At 43.8% G+C, this 27,186-nt stretch overlaps 1 protein-coding gene across 2 annotated transcripts in view; it reads right to left on the bottom strand.

Annotated features, from left to right (window-relative positions):
- Positions 1-27,186, bottom strand: part of SGPP2 (sphingosine-1-phosphate phosphatase 2) — a 155,715-nt gene that overhangs the window by 78,895 nt on the left and 49,634 nt on the right. The window contains exon 2 of one of the 2 annotated variants that reach the window (XM_069574663.1): positions 19,117-19,275. The exons of the other annotated variant lie outside the window; for it this stretch is intronic. Coding sequence (XP_069430764.1) covers positions 19,117-19,275 — 159 coding nt within the window. The remainder of the gene's footprint in view (positions 1-19,116; positions 19,276-27,186) is intronic. 2 annotated transcript variants of the gene reach the window in all.

Here is a 27,186-nt window from a genome sequence, read left to right as displayed (position 1 = left end):
TAGCCATCTGTGGAGTTGTATGCTTTTTTAAAACATTATTTTAGAAATAATGACTCTGGAACTTCTTTTTAACATGCTCCTGACATCACATTTTAGCTACAGATATGCTACAGAACTTACTTCTACAGAGTTTATGTCCAGCTATTCTTAGAGTGGAAAGGAGAGCTGGCAGGAGACCACATACACTCTCATAGCACTTCATCATTTTAAGAGGCAAGAACATGTTCACATCATTTAACTTTTTTCACTCTTGGGCTGTGGTACACTTATGAAAACAAGCAGGACCCTGTGGGGCTTCTGGGTGCAGGTATCTTTCTGTTTACTCTCCAAGACCTTCCTCGAGTTCCAAAGAGCAGGTTCAAACCATTGCTAACCAGGGAAGGGAGGGGATACAGAGACAAGAGAGGAGCGGCCAAGGAACGATAGTGCAGTCTTGGGGCACGGTCCTTCAGCTCAGTTCAGTTCAGTCACTCAGTCGTGTCTGACTCTCTGAAACCCCATGAATCGCAGCACGCCAGGCCTCACTGTCCATAACCAATTCCTGGAGTTCACCCAAACTCATGTCCACTGAGTTGGTGATGCCATCCAACCATCTCATCCTCTGTCGTCCCCTTCTCCTGCCCTCAGTCTTTCCTAGTATCACAGTCTTTTCAAATGAGTCAGCTCTTTGCATCAGGTGGCCAAAGTACTGGAGTTTCAGCTTCAGCATCAGTCCTTCCAATGAACAACCAGGACTGATCTTTAGGATGGACTGGTTGGATCTCCTTGCAGTCCAAGGGACTCTCAAGAGTCTTCTCCAACACCACAGTTCAAAAGCATCAATTCTTTGGCACTCAGCTTTCTTTACAGTCCAACTCTCACATCCATACATGACTACTAGAAAAACCACAGCTTTGACTAGATGGACCTTTGCTGACAAAGTAATGTCTCTGGTTTTTAATAGGCTGTCAAGGCTGCTCATAACTTTCCTTCCAAGGAGTAAGCATCTTTTAATTTCATGGCTGCAATCACCATCCACAGTGATTTTGGACCCTCCAAAAATAAAGTCAGCCACTGTTCCCACTGTTTCCCCATCTATTTGCCACGAAGTGATAGGACCAGATGCCATGATCTTAGTTTTCTGAATGTTGAGCTTTAAGCCAACTTTTTCACTCTCCTCTTTCATCAAGAGGCTCTTTAGGTCTTCTTCACTTTCTGCCATAAGGGTGGTGTCATCGCATAGCTGAGGTTATTGATATTTCTCCCAGCAATCTTGATTCCAGCTTGTGCTTCTTCCAGTCCAGCGTTTCTCATGATGTACTCTGCATATAAGTTAAATAAGCAGGGTGACAATATACAGCCTTGATGTACTCCTTTTCATTTTTGGAACCAGTCTGTTGTTCCATGTCCAGTTCTAACTGTTCCTTCCTGACCTGCATACAGGTTTCTCAAGAGGCAGGTCAGGTGGTCTGGTATTCCCATCTCTTTCAGAATTTTCCACAGTTTATTCTGATCTACCCGGTCAAAGGCTCTGGTATAGTCAATAAAGCAGAAATCGATGTTTTTTCTGGAACTCTTGCTTTTTCGATGATTCCGCGAATGTTCGCAATTTGATCTCTGGTTCCTCTGCCTTTTCTAAAACCAGCTTGAACATCTGGAAGTTCATGGTTCACATATTGCTGAAGCCTGGCTTGGAGAATTTTGAACATTACCTTGCTACCGTGTGAGATGAGTGCAATTGTGCAGTAGTTTGAGCATTCTTTGGCATTGCCTTTCTTTGGGATTGGAGTGAAAACTGACATTTCTAGTCCATGGCCACTGCTGAAGTTTCCAAATTTGCTGGCATTTTGAGTGCAGCACTTTCACAGCATCATCTTTTAGGATTTGAAATAGCTCAGCTGGAATTCCATTACATCCACTAGTTTTGTTTGTAGTGATGCTTCCTAAGGCCCACTTGACTTCACATTCCAGGCTGTCTGGCTCTAGGTGAGTGATCACACCATCGTGATTATCCGGGTCATGAAGATGTTGTTTGTACTGTTCTTCTGTGTATTCTTGCCACCTCTTCTTAATATCTTCTGCTTCTCTTAGGTCCCTACCATTTCTGTCCTTTATCAAGCCCATCCTTGCATGAAATGTTCCCTTGGTATCTCTAATTTTCTTGAAGAGGTCTCTAGTCTTTCCCATTATATTATTTTCCTCTATTTCTTTGCACTGATCACTGAGGAAGGCTTTCTTATCTCTCCTCGCTTTTCTTTGAACTGTGCATTCAAATGGGTATATCTTTCCTTTCCTCCTTTGCTTTTCACTTTTCTTCTTTTCACAGCTATTTGTAACACCTCAGACAGCCATTTTGCTTTTTTGCATTTCTTTTTCTTGGGGATGGTCTTGTTCCCTGTCTCCTGTACAATGTCACAAACCTCATTCCATAGTTTATCAGGCACTCTGTTAGATCTTGTCCCTTAAATCTATTTCTCACTTCCTCTGTATAATCATACAGTGAAACCAGGGGCAGGGTCCTGGTTCCCCCTAAAGGGATACATGTAACAATATATTTGAGCCTACAAAACTAAAAATGCCAACAAATGAAGATATTAGCATTCTTCATACTATTGTTATGCCCAGTGTCGGAGTCCCCAAAACTGAGAGAATAAGACATCCACAGCAATGCAAAAGCATAAAGGGGTTTATTGTTAGCTCAACCTAGGGCTCAAGTCTCATCCGGCACAGTGGAGTCTTGCCTAGAGCCCCAAGCTCTGAATCACATCTACTTTTATACAGACTGTTCTTTGTTCCTGTAACAGCATAGCTGATTGGTTAAACCATACGAGCGAGGGACTTTTAAACCTCGCATCCCTATCCGGATTGGCTCAGGTCTGGCGCGGGCAGGGGGCTATGGGGATTTTTTTCTGATTGGTCGAGCTACACTGCCTGCGGGAGTTCCCAGTGCCTCAGCTTTCCTAGAGACTAAACCTCAGGCCTAGCCTGCCCCTTAGAGCCTGTCCTGGCTTCAGTTTGGTCCTAACAACATGTTAAGGAAACCAGAAAAGCTCTTCAAGAGACCACCTGAGGCCAGATTAAAGCAACCTCAGAAACTCATTAGACTACCTAAAACCAGATTAAAGACCCTGCACATACCCTAATTCTTATCAGCAATCCCACCCTCAAACCATTGGTATAAGATGCCTCACCAAATCCTCTTTGGGTTAGGACACAGTTTTGGGGGGCAGGAGCTCTACCTGGCAAGACAGTTCTTTCCTACTTCACCCCAAAAGCTGTCCCCAAGAGTCCATTCAGCACCACTGCAGAGTCAGAGCTTTCAGCATCACCTACACAGTTTAGGGATGAGATATTACATTACTGGTGGGAATTAATGAAGTAGGCTTATGGTTACAAGACCATCAAAGAGAAAACTACAAAATTTGAGTTTAAATCTGTAAAAATACAGGATTCATAAGATGATATAAGAGACACCTTCAAGAGATTACTATGCTTGTCTTCTTGCTTGGATCAGCGTTCAGTGTTTAAATACAGGTATCAGAATTCCAGCCTGCAAAGGATGAAAGCTGTCCAGGTGACCACAAAAGAGTATTCAACCTTGTCTGGGTTTGATTTTGGGGTTTCCAGGTGGTGCTAAAGAATCTGCCTGTTAATGCTGCTGCTGCTGCTAAGTCGCTTCAGTTGTGTCCGACTCTGTGCGACCCCATAGATGGCAGCCCACCAGGCTACCCCGTCCCTGGGATTCTCCAGGCAAGAAAACTGGAATGGGTTGCCATTTCCTTCTCCAATGCATGAAAGTGAGAAGTGAAAGTGAAGTTGCTCCGTCGTGTTCGACTCCTAGCGACCCCATGGACTGCAGCCTACCAGGCTCCTCCGTCCATGGGATTGTCCAGGCAAGAGTACTGGAGTGGAGTGCCATTGCCTTCTCTAGCCTGCTAATGCAGGAGATGTAAAGAGACATGGGTTTGATCCCTGGGTTGGGAAGAACCCCTGGAGAAGGAAATGGCACCCCACTCCAGTACTCTTGCCTGGAGAGTCCCATGGACAGAGCAGAGCAGCCTGTTGACCTGCAGTCCATGGGGTCGCAAAGAGTTGGACACCACTGAACTGACTAAGCATGCCTGCACAGGTTTGATTTGGGTGTCCCTTCACCTTGGGTTTTCTAAGAGAATTTCCTTCAGAAAAACTGTTCTACTTAGCAAACATAATTTCTAAACCAGGGCTGATCCTATACATAGCTTTTTATATCTTTATCTTAATGGTAACACACCGAAAAGGCTCTAGGTGGCTTTATGCCTATTTTATGAATTTTCCTTAAAACATATACTTCATGAATACATATAAAGTTACACAAAATTAGCATCCATAAGAGAGCTAGATAACAGCTTGACACAGCTTAAAACATCATTTTAGGCAGCTGAGATGTTTTAAATAAAGACAGGCACCTGGTTTTCTGAAACTCAGGCTCTTGACAGAGTAATAGTGATTTTAATCCTTTTTGTGTTAAAGACACACCCTTTTGATTGCCCTGTAGGGGAAAAAAGTCTAGCATTCTTTGTAGATTAGACTTCTTTTTTTTTAAGCATAAAACCCAGACTTATACACTTGAAAAGCTTTCCTACAGTACAAATTCAGGTTTAAATTTCTGAATCCAGTCCCCAAAGGGCAAAAGCCTCAAAGAACACTCAGCTTGTGTGGAATGCTTACCCCAGTGAATGAGCCCCATTCCTTTTTTAAAAAATGAATTCTCAAGAAACAACCCTGTTGTGGTCTTCGCTGGCTAAAGAAAAGTGGAGCCGTTCATTCCAGCCCCCCTTTATCCATTCTTTCTAAATATTTTCCCCAATTATGTAGACAAATGCAGAAAATTGCTCAACCTTTATCTCAAATAGCCCAGGTTTAAGAAGTTCTGGTTGGGGGTGTGGCTGGGCTGGGAGGGGCTCCCATGGGAGCAGGGCAGCCTGCACACAGGTGCGCCATGCATCCTAGCCTTAGTATTCAATCCAGAGTTTTATTTTCTCCTTTGACTGAACCTTCTGTTATGGCCTAATAAAGAAATCAGTTATTTTATTTTGCTCATTTGGCCTTTGTAGATCAGTGTTAGGTTAAAAGGAAGTCAGCTTACTGCTTCTCATTTGCTAATTTCCAAGTTCATGTGTTTGGAAAAACCTTCAGAATGTCATTTCCCATTCCCTAGAGTCGAAATGCTAACGTATTTCAAAAACACTTTCAAATCGAACAAAACTTTTTTCCCTTCTGATTTCAGTCCCCGTGAATGCCAGAAGAAATTTAATTTTCAGAGGAACAAAAACATAACATCTTTTTCTAGTTAAATCAGAGCATATGCAATGCAAACAATGGATTGTTATGTGTTCTCACACACACACAGACACAAGCTCAGAGCAAGACTGTGTGCTTAATGTTTGCCATTGTTTGTGCCTGGCCTAAGATCACTAAACCTTCAGCAAACCTGACTATCACTTGGTTTTCACTTGGTTTTCACTTCCAGGGCCAAGTGATTCCTGGTGACTCAGATCCAGTGGATCCAACAAAGGGTCTCAGAACTTTTTTCAGAGAATCGCTAACTATTGTTCCGTAGAGGGACCCTAGGATCCCTGGTGGCTCAGAGGTTAAAGCATCTGCCTCCAATGCGGGAGACCTGGGTTCGATCCCTGGGTTGGGAAGATCCCCTGGAGAAGGAAATGGCAACCCACTCCAGTATTCTTGCCTGGAGAATCCCATGGATGGAGGAGCCTGGTAGGCTACAGTCCATAGGGTCGCAAAGAGTCGGACACGACTGAGCGACTTCACCTTCACCAGGAGCAAACCCAGTCAAGGCACGTGTGGCAGTCACCTGGGGGAAGCTGTATTGGGCCAGATGCATTGTTGAAGCCAGAACATATGATTTAAAAAGACAGAATATCATAACTAAAACACACATCACCATTATTATTTTTATAACTGTGACACTTTCAAAATGAGAAGGACCCTGTGATCATTTTGCTCAACTCCACATTTCAGAGGTGGTCAAACTGAACCCAGAAATAAACATCACTAGGCTAATTATTAACAAACTCTGGACTAATTACATGCCCATCTGGAACAGTCAGTAGTCATGAGCCCATTCTAGCTTGGCCTTGACTCCAACCAAAATACCTCCCTCTATTTTACTAAAATATATGCTAAGTAAAATAGAGGTGGAGCAATTCTCACTTGGATTAGAATCTAAGTTTTCTAATTCTTAAAGGAATTAAGATTGAATGATTTCTTTTAGATTAAAAGCTTAGTGAGTCATCCCATCTCATCTTTTTTTTTCTTTTAGGTATGCACCATGAACCCCAAGACATGGTTAGTGTAAAATCAAACCATTTACCACAAAATAGCAGATTAACTGTATCCTGTGATCAAAGAGTGTATAAAGACAGACAAGCGGCAGACAAAATAGAAGGAAAGGGGGACTCACCCTTAAATTAATAAATGAGGATCTAGGGAACTTTTTCTTCTTTGCTCAATTTTTTATTAGTATGGTTCATACTTGTAAAATGAAAAAAATCAAATTAATTGTGCATGTTTAATAAACAGAAAAGCCCGACTGCATTTAACACTATCAAGGGAAAAGGTTAGTAAGAGCAGTGGTTTATGGCCAGGATTCTGGAATAAGATATTCAAGAGTTCAGATCCTGAGTCTCCTCCCTACTGGCTATGTCAGCTTGTCGGGCCTTCCATGTTGTGGTCCCACTTTTGGACCAGAAGAGAGACTGAGCATCAAAGGACTGATGCTTTCCAACTGTGGGACTGGAGAAGACTCTTGAGTGTCCCTTGGATAACAAGGAGATCAGACCAGTCAATCCTAGAAGAAATCAATCCTGAATATTCATTGCAAGGACTGATGCTAAGGCTCCAATACTTTGCTACCTGGTGCAAAGAGCTGCTGCTGCTGCTATGTTGTGTCAGTCATGTTCGCCTCTGTGCGACCCCATAGACGGCAGCCCACCAGGCTCTGCTGTCCCTGGGATTCTCCAGGCAAGAACACTGGAGTAGGTTGCCATTTCCTTCTCCAATGCATGAAAGTGAAAAGTGAAGGTGAAGTCGCTCAGTCGTGTCCAACTCTTTGAGACCCCCAGGGACTGCAGATCACCAGGCTCCTCTGTCCATGGCTGCCATTTCCTAGTCCAGGAGATCTTCCCAACCCAGGGATTTAACCCGAATCTCCAGTGAGATTGGCAAGCAGATTCTTTACCACTGAGCCACTTACGATACCTCACTCCCCAACATTTATAGCGTCCACGGCCCTGTGTTCAGCACCCAGACAGGACACAGTTAGCTGACTTCAGCTCACAGAGAGCTATCATCATCTCGAAGGCTGGCACAGAGGCTCTGCACACAGCCACGTGCAGTTTACGTTCATGAATTCCACACTGCTATTTATTCATCAACAGTTAGGTTGTGGCACTTTGAAAATGACATTCACTCCGCCTCACAGAGGACACAATAAGGACACAGGAATTGGACTCAGTCCAACAGGGAGAGCACTGGGACTAGGCCTCGGGTGGCGGCCAGGACCCACTGTAGGATGCAAGAGGCCAGAGAGGGCACCCTGGGTCAGAGTCTTCCCAGGAAGCCTCAGTTTCCCAGATTAACCCTCAATTAGCTGAGACCCAACTCCCCCTGAAGCAGACACAATGCCTCCTGGCCAATGAGCCCACTGAGGCCACTGGCACAACAGAGCCTGACTGGTGTCTGGTGGCAGCTGGGCCTGGGAGGAAAGGAACAGAGGTCAAGGCTGTTGGCTGCACTGAGAAGTGGCTATGAAGGATACATCCGCGGAAGCCCCAGGACCGCACTGGAGAAAGGAGAGGGAAGACGAGAGCCAACTGCCATTATGTTTAACCAGACTGGGTTGGTCTAGTACCCTAAGCTTCCAGAACATTCCGGAGGCCAAAATACAGTATGGCCTCTCCGGCTGTAAACTGGAAGAGCACTCGGCTGATTCGAAAAAAACCTTTTCTTTCCCTTCTCGGCCTAGAAGATACTTCTAATCCTGTGGGAGAGTTGCTGAGGGGTGCAGGGCTCCTCCCTCCTCCACCGGAGACTCCTGAGGCAAAGAGGAGTCAAATCCCCATCTCCTTGTGGGACAAAGGCCAGTCTTAGCCTCAATCCTCCTTTTCCACTTGGCTGTAGTGCCAAATACAATCAGGAAATAGAGTGTTTGTCGAGGCACCACAAGCCTGAGGGGACAGCAGGCTGCCTCCTCAGACCTCTATTCCCTGCCCCCAACCAAGGTCCCAAAGCCCTTCTCCCCTCCCAGGACCCTGGAATGCCCCAGCCTCTTATGGAGAGTACAGAGTCTGGGACACACAGTCTGAAAAGAAAGGGGGACACTCAAGGGATCACCGCACAGAGAATTGGGAGGCCAATGTCTGAGGAACCTGGGACGTGTATCTGCTGCACGTGGAAGGCACTTGCTAACAGGAAGATATATGGAGCCTTCCAACCAAATAGGCCAAGCACCTTCTGAATAATTGGGTGGAGCTGGGAGGGGGAAGTAGAATTTAGCCATTTGAGGCAAAATGCTGCAGTGGAAAGGAATGGATGGGGTGGGGAGATAGACATGTATTCCACTTACTGGATGTGTTCCCTTGGGTTTTCTCACCTGTGAACTGGGTAAGTAACTGGCGAATAGAGGAGGCTCTTGAGCAGTGGCTGTGAGAATCTTACCCATTTAAGAAGGCAGATTTGCAAATAGGATTGATTGATTAAAAAAAAAAAGAGAGAGCATTGTTAAGATTTTACTTCTTTCTCTGAAAGAAAGGCCCCTGTGGCCTATTGATTAGCTCATTTTTCTTCCATTTTGTTTTACAAATAAATGGGAGAGGCTCTGGGACAGGTCCAGCCAAAAGGGTGCTTTGTAAAGAAAGGCCCCTAGGGACGGATCCCCTGCAGGAAATAGGGAAGGGCAGCTTTGGGCCTGGTCCCAGAAGCCAGCTGAATTCAGAAGGTGACCGACCTCCTGAGATCCTGTCCTACTGGAGGCTCCATGGCTCAAGGTCTGGATATAACACGGCAAAGGCTGTTTTTCTTGGTAAGACACTTAAAGCTATGATAAAACCAAAAGGAGGGGAGAAGAACTAACTGCATATCCAAACTCTGAAATGAAATGTTTAATTTTTTCTGCGTTGTCTTAGCAGATCTAAACTAAGTTCATCCTTAAAGATATCCTGCCCTCCAGGCTTCAAACAGTTTCATACCTAGCTAAGCTGGAAAGTAATCACACATCCAGGAGATAAAGTGAAGCATTTAGAAGTGATGCTTAGGGGTGAAGAGTAGGGGGTGCTGGTCTCTTTGTGGGAGGATTACAATTCTGCTCAATCAAACCCTATCCAAAAATCAGCATTTCAAGTCCTAGGTTGAAAAGAGAGACAGCAGTGGAGGTGAAAATTGAAATTCAGATAGGACTTGAACCCACAGTCCTTTAACTGAGATCATACACCTGATCTCAGGACTTAATAACACTTAGGTTTTTGATGTCTGGTCACAGAAAGGCATCAGTGAGAGAGAAAGGAAAGAAGTAGATTTATTTAGAGAGAGCACACTCCACAGAGTGTGGGCCAACTTAGAAGAAGAGAGGCCCTGAAATATGGGGCAGTTAGTTTTTATGGGCTAGGTAATTTCATAGAATAATGAGTGGGAGCTAATAGTTGAAATATTCCAACCATTTCAGGGAAGGGCCTGGGATTTCCAGACCACCGCCCATTTTCTGGTCTTCTATGTATGGTTAGCCTCAGAAATGTCTTGGATGTGTTGTTTAGATGCTAATATATTTCACTGTTCGGTCGCTTAGTCATGTCCGACTCTTTGTGACCCCATGGACAGCAGCATGCCACACTAACATATTACAATGATAGTATAATGAGGCTCAAGGTCCACTAGAGGTCTAAGTTCCTGCCATCTTGTACCTAGTTGGCTCTAACCAGTTTTTTTTCATGTCCTATGGCCATGTCGGAGAAGGCAATGGCACCCCACTCCAGTACTCTTGCCTGGAAAATCCCATGGACTGAGGAGCCTGCTGGGCTGCAGTCCATGGGGTCGCTAAGAGTCGGACATGACTGAGCAACTTCACTTTTACTTTTCACTTTCCTGCATTGGAGAAGGAAATGGCAACCCACTCCAGTGTTCTTGCCTGGAGAATCCCAGGGATGGGGGGAGTCTGGTGGGCTGCCGTCTATGGGGTTGCACAGAGTCGGACACGACTGAAGTGACTTAGCAGCAGCAGCATGGCCATGTCAGGGCTTCCCAGGTGGCTCAGTGGTAAAAAATCTGCCCGCCATGTAGGAGACACAAATTCTATCCCTTTGTTGGAAGATCCCCTACAGAAGAAAATGGCAGCCCACTCCAGTGTCCTCCTTAAGAATTGATGCTTTTGAACTGCAGTGTTGGAGAAGACTCTTTTGTGAGTCCCTTGGACTACAAGGAAATCAAACCAGTCAAACCTAAAGAAAATCAACCCTGAATATTCATTGGAAAGACTGATGCTGAATCTCCAATACTTTGGCCACCTGATGTGAAGAGCCAACTCATTGGAAAAGACTCTGATGCTAGGAAAGATTGAAGGCAGGAGAAAAAGGGGATGACAGAGGATGAGATGGTTGGATGGCATCATCGACACAATGGCCGTGAGTTTGAGCAAACTCTGGGAGATGGTAAAGGACAGGGAAGCCGGGCATGCTGCAGTCCATGAGGTCACACAGAGTCAAAAACAACCTAGCAAGTGAACAACAACAACCAGTATTCTTGCCTGGGAAATCTCATCGCCAGAGGAGCCTGGAGGGCTACACTCTATAGGGAAGCAAGAGAGTCACGAAAAGCTACTAAATCCACAACGAAATGGCTATGTCATTCTTTTAAAGGTTGTGCCCTACCCCCTTCCCTCCTGTTTCACGGGTGGGGTGGCAGATGAGCTCGAGAAGAATGTGGCCACATTCTCCAGTCATCATCAAAAGGGGAGGGGGACAGATCATTTTTCAGGTAATGATGGTGATAATTAGATCCAAATCTGTGAGTCCAGGTTTTCAAGTTTTTTTTTTTTTAAACCTACACTAAAACCAAAACATTTCCTCATTGCGAAAAGCGAACCAATACAGTTTGCATAACAAACCCTCTAGAGACATTTACTTAATATTTAACCAAGGCTAAATTACAAGATTCTACTTCAGAGGGACTGGTCAGAACCTCTGACTCCTAATTCCATTTCATTCACTGCAAGTTACAATCTGGCCTTTGTTGAATACTTTTCAAGACTCATTAATCTCAAGCAAGAACCAACTTAACAGGCAGGACAACCTTTTGAAGTGAACGGTGGTAGTGGTTTAAACAGAGGATTAGAAGATAATCACATTAAAAGTAATCTTTTGGCACTAAAATTGACCCCAGTCTGGGGTCTGTGAATCAGGGCTGGGAGAGGCTGTTTTGCCCTCCTCTCTTACCATGTCTTGGACTCCCCTGTGACACAGCCAGATGGCAGTCTGCCCACATCCAAAGAGACACCACTGCATTTTGACATGTTATCACACAACTGCCTCTTAACCAATTTATGGAACCCTTTATAATACCCAAGACTCTACTGCAGTTAGACACTAGGTTATAGGCACAATTTAAACATAAAATGTTAGATCTGCTTTGTAATATAGATATCAGCAAGCTAGCTTTCAATAAGGGCTTCCCTTGTGGCTCAGCAGGGAAAGAATCCTCGTGCAATGCGGGAGATGTGGGTTTGATCCCTGGGTTGGGAACATCCTCTGGAGAAGGGAAAGGCTACCCACTCCAGTATTATGGCCTGGAGATTTCCATGGACTGTACAGTCCCTGGAGTCTCAAAAGAGTTGGACACAACTGAGCGCCTTTCACTTCACTTTAGCTTTCAATAATCACAATGTGAGAGATATGAAACCCATCATTTTAAACTCAAGCTCTTCAGCATAAGTTGACTTGGAAGAGGAGGAAAGGAAGGAGCTGCCAAAAGGAAACCTTCTGCTGTTATGACCTCCTTATTGACAGGATTTTGAGAGTACCCCCCCCCCCCAAAAAAGGAATCTCTAGTTACTGAGCAACTCAGCATTTCCTTTTAAAGCATTTCTTTGATTGTGTTGAACACAAAACAGCAAACTATCTAACAAATATTTAGAGGTGGATTTGCTATGCATTTCTAATGTATCATCACTGAGCAGAAGAAAGCAGCATGTAAAACCATATTAGCATTCAGTCTGCAAAAGAGATGACAGAGTTTTTTTCTTGTAATTCTGTCCAGCATTTAGTCTTTGCTTTCTTACTCCATGCCATGGATGGTTCTCTTAAGTGTCACATAGTGAACAAATAAAGAAGAGTCATGACCATGTTATGTACCTCCCAAGGCCCTCTAGCTGAGTCCTTTCATTTTGAAGCTAGGGATGCTGCAGGCCAGAATCAAGAAGTGAGTGCCCTGAGCAAAGTCTCACTGCTAGGATTATAGTCCAAGTCTCCTGATATTTTAACCTGGTCCATGGCTCTGTGCCCCAATTAATTGTCTATCCTCACCCCCAACACAGCTGCTTGGACCAAATACAATCAATATATGCATTAGCCAGAGATGGGTGCAGTTGTGCTACACAGTGAGCTGGGTTATATTGTCTTGGAACTCTGAACCAAAAGACAGGAAGTTACCAGCTGGCATCAGGAGGTAAAGAGGCAGATCCGTAGAGTCACTGCTTAACTGTAACAGAAACCAAGCTGTTCAGACATCAGCCCCCGTGTGGTTCTGGCTCCTACGGAACTCCTTGTAACCTGACAACATCTCCTCTTTGGGCCAGTTTTGAGTGGAAACCAAAACCAACACCCTCGTGTTCCTTTCATGGTATTAATATTTCAGGATCAGGAACCTCTGTGTGTATGTGTGTGCACAGTCATGTCTGACTCTTTGCAACCCCATGAACTGTAGCCTGCCATGCTCCTCTGTCCATGGAATTTCCCAGGCAAGAATACTGGTTGTCATTTCCTCCTCCAGGGGCTTTTCTTGACCCAGGAATTGAATCTGTGACTCTTGCATCTCCTACATTGGCAGGCGGATTCTTTACCATTGCACCACCTGGGAAGCCTGGGAACCTCTGAGTGTGCATGTATACTAGGTTGCTTCAGTCACGTCCAACTCCTTGTGAGCCTATGGATTGTAGCCCGTCAGGCTCCTCTGTCCATGGGACTCTCCAGGCAACAATACTGGAGTGGGTTGCCATGCCCTCCTCCAGGGATCTTCCCAACACTGGGATCAAACCCTGTCTCCTGCAATGGCAGGTGGAGTCTTTAGCACTAGTGCCACCTGGGAAGCCAGGAACCTCTGACCAAACCTCAGAGCTGCTGATAGAGGTAGAAGCAGCACCCTCCCCCAACATCAACAGTCCTTGATTTCATTCAAAGAGTTCATCAAAAGCCATAAATCCAGAAGGATTGAGGGGGACTTCCCTGGCCATCCAGTAGTTAAGACTTCTCACCTCCACTGCAGGGGGTGTGGGTCTGATCCCTGGTCAGGAGCTAAGATACTGCATGCTGTGTAGTATGGCCAAAACTTAAAAAAAAAAAAAGGGATTGAGGGAATTTAAAAAAGAAAAAAAACAAAACAAAACATGAATTATTAGAAGCAAGATTACCCCTGCCTGGAAACTCAGAAGCAACCAGGGCCTTCAACAATCAGAAAAACTCTTAAGAACAGTTTGGATAGGGTGACAATTACTTAAAAATAACTACATATAGGTCAGAATGCTGAGGACTGTATCCTTCGATGTCATTATGTAAAAGAAGTGTTTACAAATGGGAAAACAAAGGGAAAAGAAAATTCCCAAGACAAATTAAAAACTTTCTGGAGTTTGGGCAGTGAGAATCAGGTTTTCTAAAGGCTGGTTGCCCCCGAGTAAACTATTTCATGGCCAGGGAAACTCCAGGTCAGAAAGATTTGGTGCCTGAAGATGGGAGTCCCAAATTCAAATGTTTTATAGGGGTCAAGGACTTCCCTGGTGGCTCAGTTGGCAAAGAACCTGCCAATGCAAGAGATGCGGGTTCAGCCCCTGGGTCAGGAAGATCCTCTGGAGAAGGAAATAGCAACCCACTCCAGCGTTCTTGCCTAGCGTGCATGCACACACATACAGGCCATGGAAGTCACAAAAGGTAAGGCAACAGAGTGGTGAGGTTCCTACCTAAACTAATGTGAACACCCTGCATAATAAAAGCACTGAAATTCAATTTTAAGGGATTTTCTTCTACTGATGATACCATCAACTTACACACCACTTCTCAAAATCTTGAATTTCTAAAAATCTTATTTAAAGACACATGGCCTCTGAGACTCGGAAAATCAATAGTTTAATCTCACTTGATGCTAACCGATAAAAAGAGATTAGAAAAGACCCTTTAAAATATACTCAAAAGACAGACTGAAAATTCACCAGAGTTAACACAAGTGGCATCTGAAAAAAAAAATTTTAGTGATATTAAAAATATATGAAAATTAATGGAGGTACCATCATGCTACCTCATGTTACAGAGCTGAACACCATGCAGTTTCAATGAAATTGGAGCTAACCTTTTTAAGACACAAGCAATATTCTATTTTCTTTTTTGGTGGGGCTGTCACCACGCCAAAATGGAAGACAAGAGATCAGATAATCACTCAGTTGAGCAGTGACTCCTAAAGTTCCATGGATAACATCTCTTACGAGGGTCTAATGAATAACCCATTCATGGCCTTTTCTGTTCCAAGGTCAAAGATTCTATTGAATTGAACAACAGGTTAAAAAACCTTGATAAGTGACAGAGGAAGAAAATACCTCATTGATGTTTCTCAGTTAACTTTTAAAAAAAAAGCTTATCTAAGTTTCCTGGGATAAAATACCTTTGACTTGTCAAGAAAGGTCTATGAAAGACACTTAAGGAGTAGATAAAGTTAATAAATCCCATATGGGCAAAACTGAAATGCAATCATAGCAAATATGCAATGGAACAGAACCTAGGGCAAGTTGTCTGAATGCTTAAAGCCTCAACGTCAACATCTCTTAAAAAAAAAAAAACCAAAAAACAAACAACCAACAGTGAAGGCTCTTAGTGTAGTTCAGCAGTATTTTTCTAAGAAACAATGGTGTCCCTCTCTTGCACAAGAGGCCTTAGGGCTCTGGATCAAATCCACTTAATCCAAAGTGATTCTTTCTACATGTTAGTTTCCTGATTGCCAATAGTCATGTCTTAGGTACTGGCAGGATTAAACTAGGTAGTATATGTAAAGCACTATTACACTGAGTGTCCTCAACATATAACATGGCTTATTATTTGAAGTATTACAATCCCAATCTATAAAATGACAAAACTGATACCAACCCATTGTTATGAAGAGCAAAAAAGATAATGAACATGGGGATGCCAACAAATGCGATTAACAGAGTTGGAATAGACGGGAGGAACAATTACGACTGTGATAAGAAAGCTGTTCATGTAACCATAAATTCTGTTAAGTTGCTTCAGACAATATGAGTCACTCCTAATATAACAAATTATTTTTAAAAGCAATAAAACCTGCCAAGACTTTATCCAATGAAAACTGTCAAATTAATATGCAATTCATCAAGAGATCTGGCACTTTTACATAGCTATCTTTCAAAGGATTTTGAGTGAGATAAGATGTTTAAAGTTAGGGGACTTCAAATTCTGTCCCTTATATAATAAACATTTTTTCATCCTCACCCCTTAAAGAGGCAGCCACTAATTTAGTCATATCCCTTACAGGAGACAGGCTGCCACAGGAGGAAACTGATTGCCCCAAAGAATCTCACCCTTCTCCATCCCAGGTGGCCCTAGTGGTAAAGAATCCATCCGCCAGTGCAGGAGATTTAAGAGACATGGGTTGGATCCTGGGGTTGGGAAGGTCCCCTGGAGAAGGGAATAGCAATCCACTCCAGTATTCCTGCTTGGAGAATCCCATGGACAGAGGAGCCTGGTGGGCTACCATCCATGGGGTCACATGGACTCAGACATGATTGAAGGGACTAAGCACTTAGCATGCATGTCCATCCCACCTCCCTTCCTACCTCCCTGTGACACCATCAAGAATTTTCCTTCCCTCCACCCAGTTACAACAGCGGAGCCAAACCAAGCCTCTCCCATTATTATCTCCACAACTGAGGACAGAGCAACCACCTTCCCACCTCTCAGTATCTGTCCCCTCCAAAGCTCTACCTCCCTTTGCCCTTCCTTCCTTCCTTCCCTGCAACCCTCCTTGGATCCACCACTGTCTCTCCACCATTAACTGCCAAGAATGCCTCACTGATACAAATTACATAACCCTCTACATGGGTGCCTTGTGGATCTGACCATTCACTCATCTCTAAAAGCAAATAATAGGCTGCCAAAGCGCACAACAAACAGCACATTCAAAGGCGGCTCTTTCCTTTCTCAGGTGAAGACTTTACTTGCCCACTCTCTGACAAAAGACTCGTAATTCTACCTTAAGTGGGAAATCCTTTGAGTGCTCTGAAATCAGGACTCCAAAATGAAAAACCACCACCCACGATGACAATCAGAGTCCCATAACCACTGCCTCCTTACAGGGTCTAAAGATGTTCCTGATCCCTCAAGAAAAGTTTTCTACCCTCAGTGAGGAAGATAACTGACCTCAAACTGACTGTACACAGTATAAGATACGGCTGGGTTATTAAAAATATTTTGCATCATTTACCACACTCAACTACCATATAAGTTGGATTAAAAAAGAAAATTCTCAGAAAAAGGGGCTTCCCTGGTGGCTCAATGGTAAAGAATCCACCTACCAATGCAAGAGACATGGGTCGGGAAGATCGCCTGGAAAAGGAAATGGCAACCCACTCCAGTATTCTTGCCTGGGAAATCCCATGGACAGAGGAGCCTGGCGGGCTACAGTCCATGGGGTTGTAGAGTCAGACACATCTTAAATCTCGGAAAATAAGTGACAAGAAAAGGAATGCAAGTACCCTGGATCTTGGGTGCACATTCACATCCTAAGAACAGGAGTGCTCCCAGCTCCCTCTCCTCCCCAGCCGCTCTAGTGGACATCACCGACTCTGCAGGAACGGAAGACACTTCAGAAAGGAGGGGAACAACTGCACTAACGTTCATCTCTTCCAAGATTCTTATGCTTCTGCACTTTCTCATTGGATCATACTTTTAGACGTAAGCTAGATTTCAGAAGAGGGCCAGCTGGGAGACAGAGAAAGGAAACAGTGACTTGTAGAATGAGAGAGAAAAGGAGCAAATAAGCAGGAAGAATTAGGGGCCAAATAATCCTGACCACAAGCCTGAGGGATCTTAGTTGTCCTTTAGGCCCAAGACTTCAAACCAGGCCTTGTAATTCTGCATTTCAAGGATGCTTTTGTTCAGTTGGCATATAAAGCTTTTAAAATGCAAGCCTAGGACTTTCTTGGTGGCCCAGTGGATACGAATCTGTGGGTTAATGCAGAGGACACAGGTTTGATCCCTGATCTGGGAAGATCCTACATGCCGTGGAGTAACTAATAAGCCCATGCACCACAACTACTGAGCCTGTGAGCCGCAACAACCGAAGCCCAAGCAGCCTAGGGCCCACGGTCAGCAACAAGAGAAGCCATCGCAATGATAAGCCCAAACACTGAAATGAAGAGTAGCTCCCACTCACAGCAGCTAGAGAAAGTCCGCACAAAGCAACGAAGACCCAGTGCAGCCAAAAATAAATAATAAAAACTATATTTTAAAAAACTGTAAGCCTTCATTTAAAGACTTCATAGAAAAAAGAGATCTGACAGTTCCACCCTGTTTTTCCTCTCTTGGGCAAGGGTGGTGGAGAGGGGCAGCCACTCCCAGTGCCCCGAGATGCCTCCCCACCCACCAGGGCTCTCCACCCATCACTTCACTGTTTCATTTCTACCCCCTGCCTGTTGTGACACTTGCATTTATGGCTCCAAACAAGACCTCTCTCTCACCACTTCTACAAATGAGAAAAATAAAGCCCCAGACGTGCAGCCACAGCTTCTCAGAACAGAGCCGCCTGAGAACCCTAGTACCTTTACACATGACCAGGCGCTTCTGAAGCTCAGTTTTCAGGGTGGAATCTTGAGTTAAGGAAACAGCTGTGCTGGCAGCCTTGTCCCTGAAGCCACCATCTCTTGGCTAAACAATCTTTGACCTAAGAATTGATCTTTTAAGACTTTCGCCTTCATGGACTCATCACTATGCATTACATGCTTATAGCAACCTGTAGATCCCTCCCGCATGCTAGACCATGCTGTGAATGTCTTCAGGATTATTCTGGGAGATGCACTGTATTAACACTGTTTTACAGGCTCAGGACAAGGGCACACAAACAGGTGCATTGGCTGAGCTTCACTTGAACCCAGGCCAATCTGATCCCAGGGCCTGGATGCTCACAGCACACCTTGCTACTATCTCCCTCAATTTAAAAAAAAAAAAAAAAAATCAGAATTTAGTCCTGAACAAAGTTCAATGATAGGGTCTGAAACAAAACATCAGAAGGGGCTCCACCTCTCCCCCTGGAATTGTCAATGGGTTTCCGTATATAGGCCAGCTGCCCCCCTAATACTAGAAACTCCCTCAAATTAAAGCTGCCCTGCCTTATATGTCCTTGTGTCTAATAGGTATGGAGTAGTCACACTTAAAACCACTTGGAATTAAGTCACACTTAATACCAAATCATGTCTTTCCTCTCCTAGCAATTCTAAGTGGTATTAGTCAACAGCTCTTATTTTCAGTTTTTGATCAAATTTTACCAAAAGGGGCTTCTTGAGAGGAGGCATTTATGCCCCATCTTGGGTTCTGGGCTACAGTCCATGCGGTCACCAAGTGTTGGTCATGAGTGGGCATGCACACATGTACCACCACTGCTAGGATTCTCAGAAAGGTCATTTCTCCGAACATCATCTCTCTCCTCTCCTAGTCTTACTCACCCATAGCTTTAGCAATGTTTTTCCTTCCATTTTCCCAAAGTAAACCAGGTAAAAATTCAGCTCTAAGTGATTTTTTTAAAAAGAGCAAATATGCAGAGTGCTAAAGCAGATGGCTTTTGCAGAAACAATACTGGTCCATAAGTAATAATAATACTTACAACCCATATGATGGTCAGTCTTCTGGACAAATAAGGATCTATATTCCAGTGAGTGAATGGAAGGAATGTGATGTAGAACACTTCTTGTCCCAAAGCAGCTGAAAATCGGAACAGGTAATAGTAGAAATAATTCTTCACGACATACTTCTGTACATAAGCCTAAAGACAAAAGTTAGAAGGCTCTGTGAGTTCACTGAACAGGCCACCATAAAGACGAGTTTTAAAAACCTCCGTCTGGGGACCTCTCTGGTAGGTTCCAGCCCTGATAGGGGAGCTAAGATCCCTCATGCTTCAAGCTGAAGCCAAAACAAAAAGCAAACAAGAGAACAACAACAAAAACCACCTCTATTTATGACTCACCGGGTTTCAATTGCCAAGTTGCTGCCTCCTTTTCCATTATTAATTACTGGTTGGCCAAAAAGCTTGTTCGGGTTTCCATATGGTGCAATAGGAAAAACGGAGCGAATTTTACATTATCATTGTATCAACCCAATACATTATCATTATTGTCCAAATACTGTGTTATTGAACATCTATCTATCCACCCTGATGTGTCCACACAAACACAGATAATGTGTTTTTGATATTGTTGCTGTTTAGTCACTAAGTCACATCTGACTCTTCTGCGACTATATGAACTACATAGCCCGTCAGGCTCCTCTGTCCGTGGGATTTCCCAGGCAAGAATACTGGAGTGGGTTGCCATTTCCTTCTCCAGGGCATCTTCCTGACCCAGGGATTGAACCCGTGTCTCCTACACTGGCAGGTAGATTTTTTACCATTTCATAAAATTAAAGTAGTAACATCCAAGACAGAAATATCAGGAGAAGACACACAAAAAAACCTCAAAGCCTTTCTCCTGAGTGCACAGAAAGCTAGCAACTTGAGGCAGCAGAACTCTGTGAGGGTCTCTGTGGCGGCTTCCCAGGTGGCGCTAGTGGTAAAGAACCCGCCTGCCGATGCAGGAGACATAAGAGGCCTGGGTTTGATCCTGTGTCAGGAAGATCCCCTGGAGGAGGGCACAGCAACCCACTCCAGTGTTCTTGCTTGGAGGATCTCATGGACAGAGGAGCCTGGCGGGCTGCAGTCCTTAGGATCACCAAAGTGGGACACAGCTGAAGCATGCATTCATGCTTACGGTAGACAGGAGAATGGCCCCAAAGGTGATCCTAGTCCTTAGAACCTGCAAATATGTTACCTCATGTGACAAAAAGAAGTTTGCAGATGTAATTAATGATCTCGAGGTCTAGGGGTCACCCTAGATTATGTGGATGGACTCAAGGTAACCATAAAATCTAAAAAAATAAACAGGAGGCAGAAGAGTCAAGTCAGAAACCCAGTTAAAATCTGAAGATGCTACATTGGTGACTTTGAAGATGGAGGAAGGAGCCATGATTCAAGGAATACAGGCAGACTCTAGAAGCTGGAAAAAGTGAGGGAAAGGACCGACCTCTGCTTGAGGCTCCTGAAGGAAGGCACCTTTGCTGATGCCTTGATTTCAGCCAAATTAAGAACCATTTGGACTTCTGCCTTCCATACATTCTGTAGCCATACAATAAATGGCTGTTGTTTTAAGCCACGACTTTTGTGCTAATTTGTTGCAGCAACAAGAGATAGCTAACATGAAGACTTTAGAAAAATCACTTGCTGATGAATGTTTGTAATTTACCTTTTAAATGGGATTTGTTAAAGTCAACCCACTACAGTGACAACTTAAGAAACAGCAAGTACACCTGGGCCTGCTAAAATGCACTCCCATTTTCTATCATCCTGGTAGTAGACAGGGAGAAGAGGGAAAAAAAAAAACAAAAACAAATTTAAGGATATTAAAACAGGAGTAAACAATCTATTTTAAAATATGGTATATGTCCTCAAATTATGGTATAATTGTAATGAACTTAAAAAAAACAAAGTCACCCTGCTAAATGAATCTTAAAAAATAGAATTTTAATGTTAGTGAAGGTAGCTGTGAACTTCATAAAAATAAAATCAAAGTAAAAAGCCAGTACTCAAAATGAGCAGGAAAAAAGGCAGCCCTACCACAGGACTGACTCTGTCAAGGGTCTTATAGGTCTGGATTTTTGGTTAGCTTTTACATAATGTCTGAGGTCCTTGAATCCTGGGGGAATTCAGAGAATAAGTTATATGCATTTATTTTGCAAATATTGTCTATGATGCCTCAGAACTTAGGCTGGGTGCCAAGAATATTCAGATGAGCCAGGCATGAAACCTGGCTTCAAGGAGCTCTTATCTGGTGGGGGTGGGTGGGAATCAAAATCTATAATTTGAGGAAATTAATTTTTAAAGGACCAACATTTTATTTGAAGCCTTGAAAAAGGCCAAGAGTGCTTTTATACTTTAAAAAAAAAATGACCTTGGAAATTACCAGAATATGAACTGTGCTAGACACTGCTGGCTACCTACCAAGTATGCATCACTTTCTTTCTCCTCTCTCTGAGGTTCCTGATTTTATTCCAGTATGTCTACCTCCCCTACAGAGCCCAGTGTCTCAGGCGGGAGTTGACACTGTCCTTGGCTCCAGAGGTACATCTAGATTCGTGTAAACCAGTCACGGTTAAGTTCAAATCTTCAGCCTCAAAGCCCAGAGGTACATGACGCTATCTGCGAGAAAGTTATTAGTCAGGAGTAAAGTTACTAGTCAGGCGCATACAAGGTAAGCCTGAAGTTCATCTCTCTTTGGGGAGCAACTTTACTTCTAAGTGAATTCAAAGGAGAGAGAATGGATCCATCCTCAAGAGCAAAGGCAATAAAGCACAAAATGAATTAAATAAGGAAGTGTATAGTTCTACCTCTCTGCCAAGATAACTATGGCTAGACATGCAGAACGAGGTCAAGGGACCGTGATGAATACTTAAGTGACAAACTCCTCCCTCCTCCTTCTGTCACTCATTATCTAAAGTGAGGACTAATCTCTACAGACTCTGTTTTATAAACATACACCCAACAGGCTTGACCTTTGGCCAAATCCTGTGAAGAGACTCTTTGTATGTGAAGATTAGTTATTTTAACGCACCAGCTGCCAGGTACACATGGGACTCTCTCCTGCTTTGAAGCTTTAGGAGGAAACACTTTTGCCAAACTTTGACAAGGGTCAAGCCCCTCCCTCCTGTCATTTCACAGTACCCAAGGGCTTCCCTGGTGGCTCAGACAGTAAAGAATTTACCCGTAATGCCAGAGACCTGGGTTCAGTCCCTGGGTCGAAGATCCCCTGGAGATGGGCATGGCAATTCACTCCAGTATTCTTGCCTGTGGAATTCCATAGACAGAGGAGACTAGAGGCCTACAGTCCATGGGGTCACAGAGTCAGAAATGGCTGAGTGACTAACACTTGAATAATAAACACTTAAGTGTTACATGACATCATAAACAATCAGCAACAACCATACCCTACTCTAGAGACCTATCTGAGACCAAGCTCACTACCTTAATCTTAGTAAATAATGGAAAAATTTGCCAAGGATGACAGCAAACTGCTTTAGTGTTACAAGTAACTAATTAATATCTTTAGGCATGCTTTCTAGAATCTCTTAGGAACTATTTTTTTGGTGGAGAACAGAATCCTCTCTAAATCCTAGGAACAAAAAGCAAAAATGAAATTTAAAATATCAACATGTATATGAAGTGAAGTAAAAGTCGCTAAGTCGTGTCCAACTCTTTGTGACCCCATGGACTATACAGTCCATGGAATTCTCTAGGCCAGAATACAGGAGTGGGTAGCCTATCACTTCTCCAGCAGATCTTCCTGACCCAGGAATCAAACCAGAATCTCCTGCATTGCAGGATTCTTCACCAACTAAGCTATCAGGGAAGCCCCCAACATGTATATAAGGCAGCTAAAGGAGTTTTTAGGTAACATCTCTATATGTAACTAAACAGCTTGAGAGCCAATATTTGTCTCCAAATTCTTAGGAATTATACATACTATGAATAATTAAGTACTTGTCTTTTCAGAACAAGAATCTGTTTCCCTTGTAGGAGATCACAGTGTGTTTCACTTTAATATATCTCTGTAAAGAAGAATTTTAGTTCCAGGGTATGTGTTGGTCCCACTGGGAACAATTAGAGGGAGTAGAAACTGGGGTTAGAAAAAGAAACAGTAGGTAAAGTGAATGGCAGAGAGAAGAGAGAAAAACTGAGAGACAGAAAATCAAGTCCTGGAATGAAATATCTACATTCTATGTAACTGGCCACACACAAAGGGCTTACATCCCAGGCAGTGGGGCTGCATTTCTGGAGCCCAGACTCAGGAGGGAGGCAGTGATTAGCACCCAATTTTTTAAACAAAAGATCAGGACAAGCACTGAACATACAGGTGGGTGGAGAGCTCTTTTTAGAAATAAAAGATCTCTTAGTATGCCAATCATCTGCCTTAAAGAAGTTTCTAGTAAACAACAGAAGACATGGTGGAAATTACCCATATATCCATCATTACTAACTGTAAATTGTCATTGAAATTCTTATTTGTCTGTTTCACCTATTGATTTATTTTCCTGAAAATGAAAGAAAAAAATGTTTTTGCAGGAACAGGGAAAAACACATGATCTCAGTCTTTCAATGCCATCTTTCCCTTTTGGTCACACATTCCTCAAATGCACATTCTCCTAAAATGGGGGGTTTGGTAAACTAATGTTTGGAGGGGAGAACAGCTCCTCTGTTTTGCAAGTACTGCAATATTCTGTGTTCTGTGCAAGGCTGCCTTCAACAGATAACTAAGTCAGGACAATGAGAGAGCCATACAGCTTCACCCCAAGATGAAGACAAAGAATGCTGCCAATATATGACTTTTTGACTTAGCTTTGCCCTTAAAACACCTGAATGGTGTTTGGTTTTCCAAACACACACAGAGGAGTCCTAAATGCAAAGGAAAAATGGCCAGGTCAGCACCACTGACTGTAAGAAGGGCTGACCCAGACAGCAAAGACGTGAATGCCCAGCAGACTTGGCAGCTGGCCCAGCTTCTGAGCTTTCAAAGGAGGAATACAAGAAATGTTTTTGGCCAAAACAATGTATGACCTTGGGGAAGTCAATTTGCCTTTTTGAACCTCAACAGCCTCAACTGCAAAGGACGGAGTAGTTTAATTGGCTTTTAATATACAAAAAGAAAATTCTGTCCATGGAATTCTCCAGGCAAGAATACTGTAATAGGTAGCCATTCCCCTTTCCAGGGGATCTTCCTGACCCAGGGATCTTACCGCATGAGCCGCCAGGAAAACCCTAAGTAGGGAAGGGCCCATTGAATAGAATGTTACCCCAGGACCTATTATACAAAATGATGTAAAATTGAAACTAATTGGTTGAAAGTGAGGTGGGGCCCAGGGAACCTCTGTTTCAGCTCAGACACTATCTCACACCACAGCCTCCAAGTTTTTCTCTGGAATATTCCCTCAAAGCAGTTCAATAATCAGTTTGAAAACCACTGACCTTAATCTCTGCCAGACCTCATATAGCTAACCTCCTGTAACGAAACTCTGGCCTTGAGTATACAAGCAATAAGCATTCTGACCTTAAGGTCTTCAAAGGACTTGATAAACCCTGCGCCAATGTCATTGAAGGTCATATGAATTATCTCCATTTTTTTTTCTGATTAGAGTTGTAAATGTAAGGATTCTTCCAAAGGTCATGTTTTAGATACTACTCTATCTCAACACAGCCAGAAGAAGTTCACATCCGGGGAGGGTAATATCTCAGGCTCCACGTGGCCTGTATTAAATTGGAAGCAGTAGAAAGAGCTCCTTCTCCTTGGCTGAGAGATCAATCTCTACAGAGTACAGCACAATCTTCCTTAAAAATAACTTTAGGACTCAAAGGTTTTCTAGAAGACACCAAATAGCAGCATTTCCTTCAATGTGGCTTTGCTTTAGAGAATTTTTACAGACCAATGAGAAAGAGGCAAGAGAATCCAGAGCTAATAGACTTGGAGGGAAGAGTCCAGGAAAGGGGAGGTGCAGAGCTGATAGTTAGGCACATGAACTCTGGAGACAGAGTGTCTTGGATTAAATCCAGGCTGCTCCAACACTCACTACCTGAATGAACATCTCCCAAAGGCCTCAGTCTCCCCTTCAGCAAATGGGAATAACAACAGTACATACTGCATGGAGACACTGGGAAGATTAAATTGGAGTGTGCTGCTCTGCTATGTGCCAAGCAGTCAGGTCAGAGCCAGGCGGAGAAATGTTGCTCTAAGACCTATTTGATGGCCATGAATGATGATGGTAGCAGGGAGGATTTCCCAGAAAGCATTTCTCCATTCTAACACGCCTGCGACTCACCTGGATCTTGTTAAAAATGCTGACTTTGATGCAGTTCACCTGCAGCAGGGTTGAGAGTTCTAATGGGCTCTCAGGTGATGCAGATACTGCCAGGTTGCCCACCCATGGACCAGACTTTGAGTAGCAAGGGGCAAGGACATTCCCAGTGAAGGGTTTTTAAACCCAGAAGGAAGGTTCTTAGGTTTAATTCTCAGTGTTAAGAGGAAGCCTCAACTGGAGTTTAAGAGAGTAAGAGAGCATGATCAAAGTGACAGGTAAAAATACTCGTGACAAACCAGAGGGAGCAGTTAGTGAATTCCATGGAGGATCCCACAGCAATCTGAGTGCAGGAACTGAGCCCCAGCGTGCCCCTCAACCACAGGAGGCACTGATGGGAAGGGCACGAGGAAGAGGCATCCCATCGAAATGGCAGCGGATCAACCGATCCACTAACAATGCAGAAAGAAAGAAGCTGTCCCGGGCTCCCTGCCTTCATCTGAGAAGACTTTGCATAAATTCCTGGATGACAAATCCAAAATTAGTCAAAGAGCCATGAAGCGTGAAAAACATTCCTAACCTCTCAGACCATCACAGAAAAAGAAATCTCATTTCCCTAAAAAGGGCTCTTGTACCACCGTCCGAATCCTGACTTGGAGACAAGGTTCTCTGGCTCTGCAGGCCAGAGTATCCGTCCATATGTTCTCTGCTAAGATAGAGGCAGCACTTTTTTTACTTTTTGAGGAAAAGATTAAAACTAAGAAGAGAGGGGGTGGGAAGGAGAGGGTAAGATGAGAGAGTACCATGGAAGGACACACAATACTAGATGTAAAATTAGATAGTGGGAATTTGCTGTATGATGCAGGGCGCTCAGACTAGTGCTCTGTGACCACCTAGAGGGGTGGTGGGATGGGGTGGGAGGTGGCAGGGAAGTTCAAGAGGACAGGCACATACCTATACCTACAGCTGATTCATGTTGATACATGGCAAAAAATAATATTGTAAGTCAATTATCTTCCAATTAAAAATAAATAAATCTAAAAAAAAGAGAGAGAGAGAGAGAGGACTTCCCTGGTGGCTCAGTGGTAAGGAATCTGCCTGCCAATTCAGGGGACACCAGTTCAATCCCTGATCCAGGAAGATCCCATATGGTGCGGAGCAATTAAGTCCATGTGCCACAACTACTGAAGCCTCTGTGTCCTCCAGCCTGTGCTCCACAACAAGAGAAGCCACCGCAATGAGAAGGCCACACGCAGCAACTAGACAAATTGGCCCCCACAACTAGAGAAAAGGCCACGCAGCAACAAAGAACCAGCACAGCCAAAAATAAATAAAAATTATATCTTTTTTTCAAATGAGAGTGTTCCATTAAAATCAATGCTTTTTGGAATTCTAAACTGCTTTTTTAACCCAACTTGGGAAAGCCTTTGTCAGTTCTAGTTACATCTGCTGTACATTCACCCTACACATGGATTCTTCTCATCAGCTCCCGGGGGTTGTCATCTTGGCATCATTTTCCAAGGTGGGAACCACTTCATGTGCTTGCAGTTTTGGGAGGAAAGGGACATCAGCCTAGTCTCCAATCTAACAGTCATTTATGGAGACTGGGGCCTCTGGAGAAACGCCTTCCATGGTGGGAGCAGTGTCCTGAAAGGTAGGCAGTTCGGGACTAAAACTCTAGCCTTGCCCACGTTCTGCACGTGCATCCTCAGTCGTGCCCGACTCTCTGCGACCCCATGGACTGTAGCCCACCAGACTCCTCTGTCCCTAGGATTCTCCAGGCAAGAATACTCTTGTGGGTTGC

Source organism: Ovis canadensis, chromosome 2 (assembly GCF_042477335.2).
Source record: "Ovis canadensis isolate MfBH-ARS-UI-01 breed Bighorn chromosome 2, ARS-UI_OviCan_v2, whole genome shotgun sequence".
Lineage (NCBI taxonomy): Eukaryota > Metazoa > Chordata > Mammalia > Artiodactyla > Bovidae > Ovis > Ovis canadensis.
This window is presented reverse-complemented; position numbering and strand designations above follow the sequence as displayed.